The sequence below is a fragment of the Salmo salar genome, chromosome 12 (genome assembly GCF_965601325.2).
Source record: "Salmo salar chromosome 12, fSalSal1, whole genome shotgun sequence".
NCBI lineage: Eukaryota > Metazoa > Chordata > Actinopteri > Salmoniformes > Salmonidae > Salmo > Salmo salar.
The window spans coordinates 30,367,809-30,381,038 of NC_138302.1; the positions used below are offsets into that span (position 1 = coordinate 30,367,809).

Below are 13,230 nucleotides of genomic sequence, written 5' to 3' on the forward strand. Positions count from 1 at the left end.
TGGCGGTGATGAGATGCAGGTTTGGGATCCGGCGAGGGGGACCTGCTGTGGCGGTGATGAGATGCAGGTTTGGGATCCGGCGAGGGGGACCTGCTGTGGCGGTGATGAGATGCAGGTTTGGGATCCGGCGAGGGGGACCTGCTGTGGCGGTGATGAGATGCAGGTTTGGGATCCGGCGAGGGGGACCTGCTGTGGCGGTGATGAGATGCAGGTTTGGGATCCGGCGAGGGGGACCTGCTGTGGCGGTGATGAGATGCAGGTTTGGGATCCGGCGAGGGGGACCTGCTGTGGCGGTGATGAGATGCAGGTTTGGGATCCGGCGAGGGGGAGCAGGTGTGGCAGGTCTATATCTCCCCCCTTTCTCTCTCTCTCTCTCTCTCTCTCTCTCTCTCTCTCTCTCTCTCTCTCTCTCTCTCTCTCCCTGCTGTTTTCCTCCATCTGTCATTTATCCAAGCAGCAGACAACTCAGGTGTCCTCTGGTCACCTGTGGTGATGGCAACCAGACAGAGGAAATGTCGGGACGTCTGTCATGTCTAGGGTTTGTCCCCTCTCCCGCCCTCCGCCGGACCCCTCTACCCCCTGGGTATTTTTAGCACAGAGTGTGGACAGAATTAACAGGGGTCACTTGTCTAGGTGACAAACCAAGACGGCTAAGCTTGTAGGAGCAGAAAAGCATTTGAAAAGGATTTTGTGATATTTACTATTACACAATAATAATTGATTTAGGTTGAGCATTCAATTCAGCAGTCACAGGCACAACAACCAGCTGGAATTTTATGATCAGACTAAACTGAAGCAGCTCTGTATGTGCTGTAGCCTGCAGGCTCGACAGCTTTATGCCGGTAACCTATATTCACAAATAGGTTGTAAACCCACTTTTATTTTTCTACTGACATCTCAAAAGTATTATGTTTTAATCCCCCTGTCATAGAAGAGACTAGTATGTCAAGTCATTGTCAATGAGCCAATATTCATATATTCCCACGATCTTGTCAGACAGAGATAATCGAGTCGTCATCCGGCATGATGGTATTTCAGGGAACACAGTTTTAAATAAGGGTCTGATATTAAAACTAGCTTAAAGGAGTGAAGCAAAAAAAGTAGGCCTGAGTAACTGCGGTGAAGAAGTAGATCCCTGGGGGTTACTGTAAAAAAAAAAAAAATGATTAGAGCCGTAGTTATTTTGGTGTTCATTACAATACGTATCCCTCCTCCTATGTGAATGTGAGACAGGTGCTGCGGGTGCGCTGGTGCAGTGTGCTACAGTGTTCCAATGTCCTCGTGCGACCACCCTGCATCCCTACATCTTCTATACTGAACAAAAATATAGACCAAACATGTAATAATTTAAACGATTTTACAGTTCATATAATGAAATCAATCTATTGAAATATATTCATTAGGCCCTAATCTATGGATTTCACATGACTGGGCAGGGGCGCAGCCATAGGTGGGCCTGGGAGGGCATACCCACTGGGGAGCCAGGCCTAGCCAGTCAAAATGAGTTTTTCCCCACAAAAGGGATTTATTACAGACAGAAATACTCCTCAGTTTCATCAGCTGTCCAGGTGGCTGTTTTCAGACGATACCGTAGCTGAGGAATCCGGAGGTCCTGGGCTGGTGTGGTAGGGTGTGAGGTCGGTAGGGGTATGGCCATATTCTCTAAAATGGCGTTGGAGGTGGTTTATGGTAGAGAAATTAACATTACATTCTCTGGCAACAGCTTTGGTGGACATTCCTGCAGTCAGCATGCCAATTGCACACTCCCTCAAAACTTGAGACATCTGTAGCATTGTGTTGTGTGATAAAACTGCACATTTTAGAGTGGCCTTTTATTGTCCCCAGCACAAGGTGCTCCTGTGTAATGAGCATGCTGTTTAATCAGCTTCTTGATATGCCACACCTGTCAGGTGGATGGATTATTTGGGAAAAGGAGAAATGCTCACTAACAGGGATGTAAACAAATTTGTGCACAACATTTGAGAGAAATAAGCTTTTTGTGTTTATGGAACATATCTTGGATCTTTAATTTTAAGGTCATGAAACATGGGACCAACACTTTACATGGTGTGTTTATATTTTTGGTCAGTATACACTACTGTTCAAAAGTTTGCGGTCACTTTGAAATGTCCTTGTTTTTGAAAGAAAAGCAATTGTTTTGTCCATAAAAATAACATCAAATTGATCAGAAATACCGTGTAGACATTGTTAATGTTGTAAATGACTATTGTAGCTGGAAACGGCTGATTTTTTATGGAATATCTACATAGGTGTACAGAGGCCCATTATCAGCAACCATCACTCCTGTGTTCCAATGGCACGTTGTGTTAACTAATCCAAGTTTATAATTTTAAAAGGCTAATTGATCATTAGAAAACCCTTTTGCAATTATGTTAGCACAGCTGAAAACTGTTGGGCTGATTAAAGAAAAACACCAGTCTCAACATCGATAGTGAAGAGGTGACTCCGGTATGCGGGCCTTCTAGGTAGAGTTCCTCTGTCCAGTGTGTGTGTTCTTTTGCCCTTATTTTTAATTTTTTTAATTGGCCAGTCTGAGATATGGCTTTTTCTTTGCAACTCTGCCTAAAAGCCCAGCATCCCGGAGTCACCTCTTCACTGTTGACGTTGAGACTGGTGTTTTGCGGGTACTATTTAATGAAGCTGCCAGTTGAGAACTTGTGAGGCATCTGTTTCTCAAACGAGACACTCTAATGTACTTGTCCTCTTGCTCAGTTGTGCACCGGGGCCTCCCATCCTCTTTCTATTCTGATTAGAGCCAGTTTTCGCTGTTCTGTGAAGGGAGTAGTACACAGCGTTGTGCAAGATCTTCAGTTTCTTGGCAATTTCTCACAAGGAATAGCCTTAATTTCTCAGAACAAGAATAGACTGACGAGTTTCAGAAGAAAGTGCTTTGTTTCTGGTCATTTTGAGCCTGTAATCGAACCCACAAATGCTGATGCTCCAGATACTCAACTAGTCTAAAGAAGGCCAGTTTTATTGCTTCTTTAATCAGAACAACAGTTTTCAGCTGTGCTAACATAATTGCAAAAGGGGTTTCTAATGATCAATTAGCCTTTTAAAATGATAAACTTGGATAAGCTAACACAATGTGACATTGGAACACAGGAGTGATGGTTGTTGATAATGGGCCTCTGTACGCTTATGTAGCTATTCCATTAAAAATCAGCTGTTTCCAGCTACAATAGTCATTTACAACATTAACAATGTCTACACTGTATTTCTGATCAATTTGATGTTATTCTAACAAAAAATGAAGATAATGAAGATAATTAGGTAAGAACCAAAGCATCAATGGAATATTGGAGTAGGTAAGCCCCAAAGCATCAATGGAATAGCTAAAGAGAGAGAGAGAATTGTAGTGTGTGTGTCTGTATGAAAAAATTCTAGTGAAATAGTAGGTCTAAAAAGAGAGGGGGGGAAAGAGAGCAATAGAGAGACAGAAGTAGGGAGGGAGATGTGAGAGTGAGACAATTGTAATTAAACAGCTCAGTCCCTGAAGAGACACTGCAGCGACGCTCCCCTTCTACTAGCACTGCTCTCCCACTCGCTCCTCCTTGTCTCTCTCTCCCTCTATATATCCCTCTCTCCTGGCTGGCTGAGATAGAAGGAATGAGGGAGAGGGTGTGAGAATGAGAGTCTGGCATGGGGTTCTCCCCTCAGACCCGGTCTGGAAGATACAGCAGCCAGACAGACAGACCGACCCGCACTCCTCACCGACTCAGCTATCCCAACAGAGCACTGCTTTCCTGAGTAATTTCAGGACATAGAAGTGTAGGTTTTGTATATGTTTAAAATAGCATACTTGTATTGTCTAGTGGGAGAAGTACGCTTTTGTGTCCTTGGTATTTAGTTATTTGCTTATGCTCCTTATAGTCGTGGTAACAGGCTAGCCTTTCTGTGTGGATTGAAATGAAACTGTCTTTGGCCTTTCAGTGCCTTTTATCTTCCCAGTGGGGAATTCAATGTCAGAGATGGGGGGGTGAGAGAGAGCGAGAGAGAGAATGGTTAGGCAGCAGTCAAAAGGGCAGACGGGAATGACACAGGGTGCCAAAACAGCCTCCACATGATTTACTATCCGATGGTTGAGAGGAATCAACTAAGCCAAAAGCTATTTCAATTTATCTTGTAAAATGGAATACTTGATTATTCATTCATTTAGTCTTACTCACCAAAGGCCATGCACTGGTGAATACAATTTTAGTTGGAAGTTTACATACACTTAGGTTGGGGTCATTAAAACTCGTTTTTCAACCACACCCACAAATTTCTTGTTAACAAACTATCGTTTTGGCAAGTCGGTTAGGACATCTACTTTGTGCATGACACAAGTCATTTTTCCAACAATTGTTTACAGACAGATTATTTCACTTATAATTCACTGTATCACAATTCCAGTGGGTCAGAAGTTTACATACACTAAGTGGACTGTGCCTTTAAACAGCTTGGAAAATTCCAGAAAATGTCATGGCTTTAGAAGCTTCTGATAGGCTAATTGGCATAATTTGAGTAAATTGGAGGTGTACCTGTGGATGTATTTGAAGGCCTACCTTCAAACTCAGTGCCTCTTTGCTTGACATCATGGGAAAATAAAAAGAAATCAGCCAAGACCTCAGAAAATAAATTGTAGACCTCCACAAGTCTGGTTCATCCTTGGGAGCAATTTCCAAACGCCTGAAGGTACCATGTTCATATGTACAAACAATTGTACGCAAGTATAAACACCATGGGACCACGCAGCCGTCATAACGCTCAGTAAGGAGACGCGTTCTGTCTCCTAGAGATGAACGTACTTTGATTGCGAAAAGTGCAAATCAATCCCAGAACAACAGCAAAGGACCTTGTGAAGATGCTGTAAAAAACAGGTACAAAAGTATCTATATCCACAGTAAAACGAGTCCTATATCGACATAACCTGAAAGGCCGCTCAGCAAGGAAGAATCCACTTCTCCAAAACCGCCATAAAAAAACAGACTACAGTTTGCAACTGCACATGGGGACAAAGATCGTACTTTTTGGAGCAATGTCTGATGAGGTCTGATGAAACAAAAATAGAACTGTTTGGCCATAATGACCATTGTTATGTTTGGAGGAAAAAGGGGGAGGCTTGCAAGCCGAGGAACACCATCCCAACCGTGAAGCACGGGGGTGGCAGCATCATGTTGTGGGGGTGCTTTGCTGCAGGAGGGACTGGTGCACTTCACAAAATAGGTGGCATCATGAGGATGGAAAATTTTGTGGATATATTGAAGCAACATCTCAAGACATCAGTCAGGAAGTTAAAGCTTGGTCACAAATGGGTCTTCCAAATGGACAATGACCCCAAGCATACTTCCAAAGTTGTGGCAAAATGGCTTAAGGACAACAAAGTCAAGGTATTGGAGTGGCCATCACAAAGCCCTGACCTCAATCCTATAGACAATTTGTGGGCAGAACTGAAAAGGCGTGTGCGTGCAAGGAGGCCTACAAACCTGACTCAGTTACACCAGCTCTGTCAGGAGCAATGGGCCAAAATTCACCCAACTTATTGTGGGACGCTTGTGGAAGGCTACCCAAAACGTTTGACCCAACAATTTAAAGGCAATGCTACCAAATACCAATTGAGTATATGTAAACTTCTGACCCACTGAGAATGTGATGAAAGGAATAAAAGCTGAAATAAATCATTCTCTCTACTATTATTCTGATATTTCACATTCTTAAAATAAAGTGGTGATCCTAACTGACCTAAGACAGGGAATTTTTACTAGGATTAAATGTCAGGAATTGTGAAAAACTGAATTTAAATGAATTTGGCTAAGGTGTATGTAAACTTCCGACATCAACTGTACATCCGTTGATACTCAAGTGGTGGCCTTTTCTCTGGCAGCTTCGATATCTGAGTTGACATGATACGATGTTACAGTACACTTCCTGTGCTCCTGAATGATTAGAGTTTCTCAGTACATGCACCGCTGTGTGTGTGAGTACATGTGTATGTGTGTGTGTGACACATTTCAACAGCGACAGTGATTAATTGTTCGGCGGCGTTGAACAAGTGTGTTTAATTAAATCCTCAGAAAATGTAAACATTTACAATGTTTACATTGCCTGGGAGACAGAGATTCCACCTCCTACACACTCCCCCTGTAGCTATTACCTACGGTTAATCAATGTGTACATGTCGTAACAGATGTCAATTTTACAATGCCACCCTTTGGGTAAATCAAAATCGTTGCTCCATTGTATAATGATTTTCACTTAATACGGTTTGTTTTCACAGTTGTGGGTGGTGTCATTTTGAGTCATTGAGACCTCATAGAACCCCTCTTGAGCACACTCTGGCACAAGCTATCCCCGTTATGTGTACGACCTTGTGTCTGAGCTCAACTTTGACCTCTCTCTTGACCCGTGTCTAACCTTTAACCTCTCTCTCCTCTCTCAGGCTACCACCACAGCCTCCCATCCTCGCCGTACACTTCAGGGCCAGATGGTCAAAGGTTACCCCCATCGACCACTCTGTCCTCAGAGTTTCTGAACCACGGTGGTTCCACCAAGGTCCTCCTCGTAATCTGCAACACGGCAGGCTCTGGCCAGCAGGCTGTCAGGTGAGTCAGGTTTGGTTGATTGGGTGGCTGTGTGGGTGGGTGGGAGGGAGTCTGGATTGGTTGATTGGGTCGGAATCTTGATTGGGTGGGATGGAGGGAGGCCATTTTGAAAATATGAGGTATTAGGTGTGAATCAATCAAGCCTTTTTAGTTTATAGCGAAACAGTATCTCATGGGTGAACAGAGGAGTTCTGATGAACGATATGCACCAACAGTTTGAACAGAGTGTATTTTATAAGGGCAAAAGCTCTGCTCTCTCTTTACTAGTTCCAGCTGTAATGAGTACCCACTGGGCCCAAGGGGACGTGCTCCAAGTTCCATTTTCCAGTTCACATTACACAGGTTGCGTTTACACAGGCAGAACAATTCGGATCTTTTTCCACTAATTGGTATTTTGACCAATCAGATCAACTTTTTTGCCAATACCTGGGCAAAATATAAAAATTGGGCTGATATATGTCATAATTGTTTTACATCTTTTAAAACATGTATTTTTTCCTACTGAGAATCAAAGGGAGCATCGCTCCTGAGAGAAACCAAATACTGTAAATCCCAGTAAACCGCTTTGAATTATTCAATGTCAATGAGAGAGAGAGAGAGAGAGAGAGAGAGTGAGAGAGAGAGAGAGACTGCATGCAGAATTCTGCTAAAATATCCCCCTTTACAACGTAAAACACCAAATAACACACGCAGAGCAGAATTAGGCCAATACCCGCTAATGATCAAAATCTAAACCTACAGAGAGATGAACCTGGAGAAGAGTCCCCTAAGCAAGCTGGTCCTGGGGCTCTGTTCACAAACACAAACACACCCCACAGAGCCTCAGGACCGCAACACAATTAGACCCAACCAAATCATGAGAAAACAAAAAGATAATTACTTTACACATTAGAAAGAATTAACAAAAAAACAGTGCAAATTAGAGTTCTATTTGGCCCTAAACAGAGAGTACACAGTGACAGAATACCTGACCACTGTGACTGACCCAAACTTAAGGAAAACTTTGACTCTGTACAGACTCAGTGACCATAGCCTTGCAATTGAGAAAGGCCGCCATAGGCAGACCTGGCTCTCAAGAGAAAACCTGCTACTGTATGTGCACACTGCCCACAAAATGAGGTGAGGTGGAAACTGAGCTGCACTTCCTACCCTCCTGCCAAATGTTATGACCATATTAGAGACACATATTTCCCTCAGATTACACAGATCCACAAAGAATTTAAAAACAAACCCGATTTTGATAAACTCCCATATCTACTGGGTGAAATACCACAGTGTGCCATCAAAGCAGCAAGATTTGTGACCTGTTGCCACAAGAAAAGGGCAACCAGTGAAGAACAAACACCATTGTAAATTCAGCCCATATTTATGTTTATTTATTTTCACTTTTGTATTTTAACTATTTGCACATCATTACAACACTGTATATAGACATAATATGACATTTGAAATGTCTTTATTATTTTGGAACTTCTGGGAGTGTAATGTTTACTGTTCATTTTTATTGTTTATTTCACTTTTGTTTATTATCTATTTCACTTGCTTTGGCAATGTTAACATGTGTTTCCTATGCCAATAAAGCCCTTAATTTGAATTGAGAGAAAGAGAGAGAGAGAGAGAGAGAGAGAGAGAGAGAGAGAGAGAGAGGTAATACTCACTCCAGCCATCTGCCCACTATTGGCCCATGCCTGTCAATCCAAAAGTCATTTTGAGTTTTGTATGCTGTCATATACTGTCTGTCTGCTCCCTCCTCCACACACTCCTCTTGAGTGTGTGGAGGAGCCTGCTCATTTGTGCACATACGTGTGTGTGTACGGGGAAACAGAGGAAGGATATTCCCATGGTCAGCTTGTTAATGTCAGGAGGATATTTGAGTACCTGTGGAGGCCCCATCTCAGCGGCGTGTGTCTCTGTTTCACCCCATGGGGAGACAGGCGGTCTGTTTATGCCCCCTGACTGGCACATGTCAACTGTGGTTGGCTCAGATTGCTGCCTGTTTGACAGAAACCTTCTCTCTCTCTTTCCCCCCTAACTGTCTTTACAACAGAGGAAAAGCCTACAGATCATAACCACATAATGGTGTTAACGGCTGATATTGGGCCAGTTTCACAGACACAGATTAAGCTCAGTCCTGGACTAAAATGCAATAGAGATTCTCCAGTAATGTGTCCAGGTAACCAGCCCATTGAGTAGTTACAGTTGAAGTCGGAAGTTTACATTCACTTAGGTTGGAGTCATTAAAACTCGTAATTTCAACCACACCACACATTTCTTGTTAACAAACTATAGTTTTGGCAAGTCAGTTAGGACATCTACTTTGTGCATGACACAAGTAATTTTTCCAACAATTGTTTACAGACAGATTATTTCACTTATAATTCACTGTATCACAATTCCAGTGGGTCAGAAGTTTACATACACTAAGTTGACTGTGCCTTTAAACAGCTTTGAAAATTCCAGAAAATGTCATGGCTTTAGAAGCTTCTGATAGGCTAATTGGCATAATTTGAGTCAATTGGAGGTGTACCTGTGGATGTATTTGAAGGCCTACCTTCAAACTCAGTGCCTCTTTGCTTGACATCATGGGAAAATCAAAAGAAATCAGCCAAGACCTCAGAAAAAAAATTGTAGATCTCCACAAGTCTGGTTCATCCTTGGGAGCAATTTCCAAACGCCTGAAGGTACCACGTTCACATGTACAAACAATTGTACGCAAGTATAAACACCATGGGACCACGCAACCGTCATACCTCTCAGGAAGGAGACGCGTTCTGTCTCCTAGAGATGAACGTACTTTGATTGCGAAAAGTGCAAATCAATCCCAGAACAGCAGCAAAGGACCTTGTGAAGATGCTGTAGGAAACAGGTACAAAAGTATCTATATCCACTGTAAAACGAGTCCTATATCGACATAACCTGAAAGGCCGCTCAGCAAGGAAGAAGCCACTGCTCCAAAACCGCCATAAAAAAGCCAGACTACGGTTTGCAACTGCACATGGGGACAAAGATCGTACTTTTTGGAGCAATATCTGATGAGGTCTGATGAAACAAAAATATAACTGTTTGGCCATAATGACCATCATTATGTTTGGAGGAAAAAGGGGGAGGCTTGCAAGCCGAGGAACACCATCCCAACCGTGAAGCACGGGGGTGGCAGCATCATGTTGTGGGGGTGCTTTGCTGCAGGAGGGACTGGTGCACTTCACAAAATAGATGGCATCATGAGGATGGAAAACTTTGTGGCCATATTGAAGCAACATCTCAAGACATCAGTCAGGAAGTTAAAGCTTGGTCACAAATGGGTCTTCCAAATGGACAATGACCCCAAGCATACTTCCAAAGTTGAGGATATTCACCCTGGGCTCACCTTGTGTCTAATAGAACGTTTGAATGGATGATGATCATAGATGTCTTTGGGGTAGAGTTTGAGCCTTGGGAAAGACTAAAGGAGAAACAATTCCCATAACAGTAAACAATGGCTTACCTGCTCACTCTAATAAACCGGTTTGAGGGATGGGGTGGCACTGGTGGCAAGGACAGACTATGTTTCACACAGACACACACACACACACACACACACTGACGTCTCAAAACAGCCTCCTCCGGTTTTATGAGAGAACCAGTCTAAGCAGTAGATGGGAAATATGTTCAATTCATTGAATGGAAATACTTTCTTTTGGGTTTTCTCATTGGGATCACTGACTAGTTCTCTCTCAAATCCACACAATGCTTTTGGAAATCTATCATTTAAAAAACGACATTCTCAGCCAAAATGTTCTCATACCTGAAATATGCTTACAATGCCGCATTGAAAATACTGGCTTTCTTGTCACTTGTAGTCCTGTAATCATTAAATACATGTTGAGTTGAGAGACCTGCTTAACTACGTTTCACATTCAAAAGGCCACAGGGTTGTAATGTACTTTACTTTATGCAAATCCAACCATATGTTTGCCTCTCTCAAACAACTGCAGAATAACATTGTATTTTTTCTCCCCATCTGTCTCCCTCTCTTCCTCCCTCTCGCTCATCTCTTTACCTCTTCTTTCTTCTCTCTCCCTCTCCCCTACTCCATCTTCCTCTCCTTCACTCCTCTCTGGCCCTCTCCTCCATCCCTCTCATTCTCCCTCTCTCTCTCCTCCATCTCCTTCTCCCTCCATTCTTCTCCCTCCATCCTTCTCCCTCTATCTATCCTTCTCTCTCTCACTCTCTCCCTCCCTCTCTCTCTCTCTCTCCCCCCCTCCTTCTCTCCCTCTCCTTCACCCCCCTCCAGGTTTGGCCCTCCCTTCCTCATGAGAGAGGAGCGTACCCTGTCCTGGGACCAGCTCCAGCAGAGTATCCTCAGCAAGCTCTATTACCTGATGCTGAACGGATCACAGGCTCAGGTCAGTTAACACTGGCACCACTGGTCACTACCATTCATTTACTACTACTGGTTCCGACTGTTTACTACCTGAAACAGTAGTACATTCCACCTGAACAACCTAGTGCTATTACCACCACAAATAACATTCAGCCTACCAATATGCACTTAATGGAGAGTGGTGGAGATCCTAATGATCTAGTGAGTCTCTCATATACACACACACACACATCCGGGAGTACGCACGCACACACACACACACACACACACACACACACACACACACACACACACACACACACACACGTAAGTAAGTAAAAAAATAGGTATTAGGTGAACAATAGATAAGTAAAGAAATTAAATAAACAATAGTAAAAAGACAGTGAAAAATAACAGTAGTTAGGCTATATACATTAGCAAGGCTATATACAGGCACTGGTTAGTCAGGCTAATTGAGGTAGTATGTACATGTAGATATGGTTAAAGTGACTATGCATATATGATAAACAGAGATTAGCAGTAGCGTAAAAGAGGGGTTGGCGGGTGGCAGGACACAATGCAGATAGTCCAGGTAGCCAATGTGCGGGGGCACCGGTTAGTCAAGCTAATTGAGGTAGTACATTTTACATTTTAGTCATTTAGCAGACGCTCTTATCCAGAGCGACTTACAGTAGTGAATGCATACATTTCATAAATTTCTTCTCCGTACTGGTCCCCCGTGGGAATCGAACCCACAACCCTGGCGGCCCGTCAGGAAGTCCAGGATCCAGTTGCAGAGGGAGGTGTTTAGTCCCAGGATCCTTAGATTAGTGATGAGCTTTGAGGGCACTATGGTGTTGAATGCTGAGCTGTAGTCAATTAATAGAATTCTCACGTAGGTGTTCCTTTTGTCCAGGTGGGAAAGGGCAGTGTAGAGTGCAATAGAGATTGCATCATCTGTGGATCTGTTTTGGGCGGTATGACAATTGGAGTGGGTCTAGGGTTTCTGGGATAATGGTGTTGATGTGAGCCATTACCAGCCTTTCAAAGCACTTCATGGCTACGGATGTGAGTGCTTCGGGTCTGTAGTCATTTAGGCAGGTTGCCTTAGTGTTCTTGGGCACAGGGACTATGGTGGTCTGCTTGAAACATGTTGGTATTACAGACTCAATCAGGAACATTTTGAAAATGTCAGTGAAGACACCTGCCAGTTGGTCAGCACATGCCCGGAGCACACGTCCTGGTAATCCGTCTGGCCCCGCGGCCTTGTGAATGTTGACCTGTTTAAAGGTCTTACTCACGTCGGCTACGGAGAGCGTGATCACACAGTTGTCCGGAACAGCTGATGCTCTCATGCATGCCTCAGTGTTGCTTGCCTCTAAGCGAGCATAGAAGTGATTTAGCTCGTCTGGTTGGCTCGTGTCACTGGGCAGTTCGCTGCTGTGCTTCCCTTTGTAGTCTGTAATAGTTTGCAAGCCCTGCCACATCCGACGAGTGTCGGAGCCGGTGTAGTATGATTCAATCTTATTCCTGTATTGGCGCTTTGCCTGTTTGATGGTTCGTCGGAGGGCATAGCAGGATTTCTTATAAGCTTCCGGGTTAGAGTCCCGCACCTTGAAAGCGGCAGCTCTACCCTTTAGCTCAGTGCGAATGTTGCCTGTAATCCATGGCTTCTGGTTGGGGTATGTACGTACAGTCACTGGGGACGACGTCCTCGATGCACTGATTGATGAAGCCAGTGACTGATGTGGTGTACTCCTCAATGCAATCAGAAGAATCCTGGAACATTTTTTATTTCACCTTTATTTAACCAGGCAGGCTAGTTGAGAACATTTACAACTGCGACCTGGCCAAGATAAAGCAAAGCAGTGCGACACAAACAACAACACAGAGTTACACATGGAATAAACAAACATACAGTCAATAATACAATAGAAAAAGTCTAAATACAGTGTGTGCAAATGAGGTAGGATAAGGGAGGTAAGGCAATAAATAGGCCATAGTGGCGAAATAATTACAATATAGCAATTTAACACTGGAGTGATAGATGTGCAGAAGATGAATGTGCACGTACAGATACTGGGGTGCAAAGGAGAAAAATAAACAAATAACAGTATGGGGATGAGGTAGTTGGATGGGCTATTTACAGATGGGCTATGTACAGGTGCAGTGATCTGTGAGCTGCTCTGCTTAAAGTTAGTGAGGGAGATATGAGTCTCCAGCTTCAGTTATTTTTGCAGTTCATTCCAGTCATTGTCAGCAGAGAACTAGAAGGAAATGCAG

The 13,230-nt window shown here is 43.5% G+C and overlaps 1 protein-coding gene across 2 annotated transcripts in view; it reads left to right on the forward strand.

Moving 5' to 3' along the window:
* LOC106564672 (ubiquitin carboxyl-terminal hydrolase 43) overlaps nucleotides 1-13,230 on the forward strand; it is a 112,394-nt gene that overhangs the window by 74,524 nt on the left and 24,640 nt on the right. For both annotated transcript variants that reach the window (XM_014130888.3, XM_014130889.3), the window contains exons 7-8: nucleotides 6,443-6,605; nucleotides 10,879-10,990. In XM_014130888.3, the coding sequence (XP_013986363.1) occupies nucleotides 6,443-6,605; nucleotides 10,879-10,990 (275 nt within the window). The remainder of the gene's footprint in view (nucleotides 1-6,442; nucleotides 6,606-10,878; nucleotides 10,991-13,230) is intronic.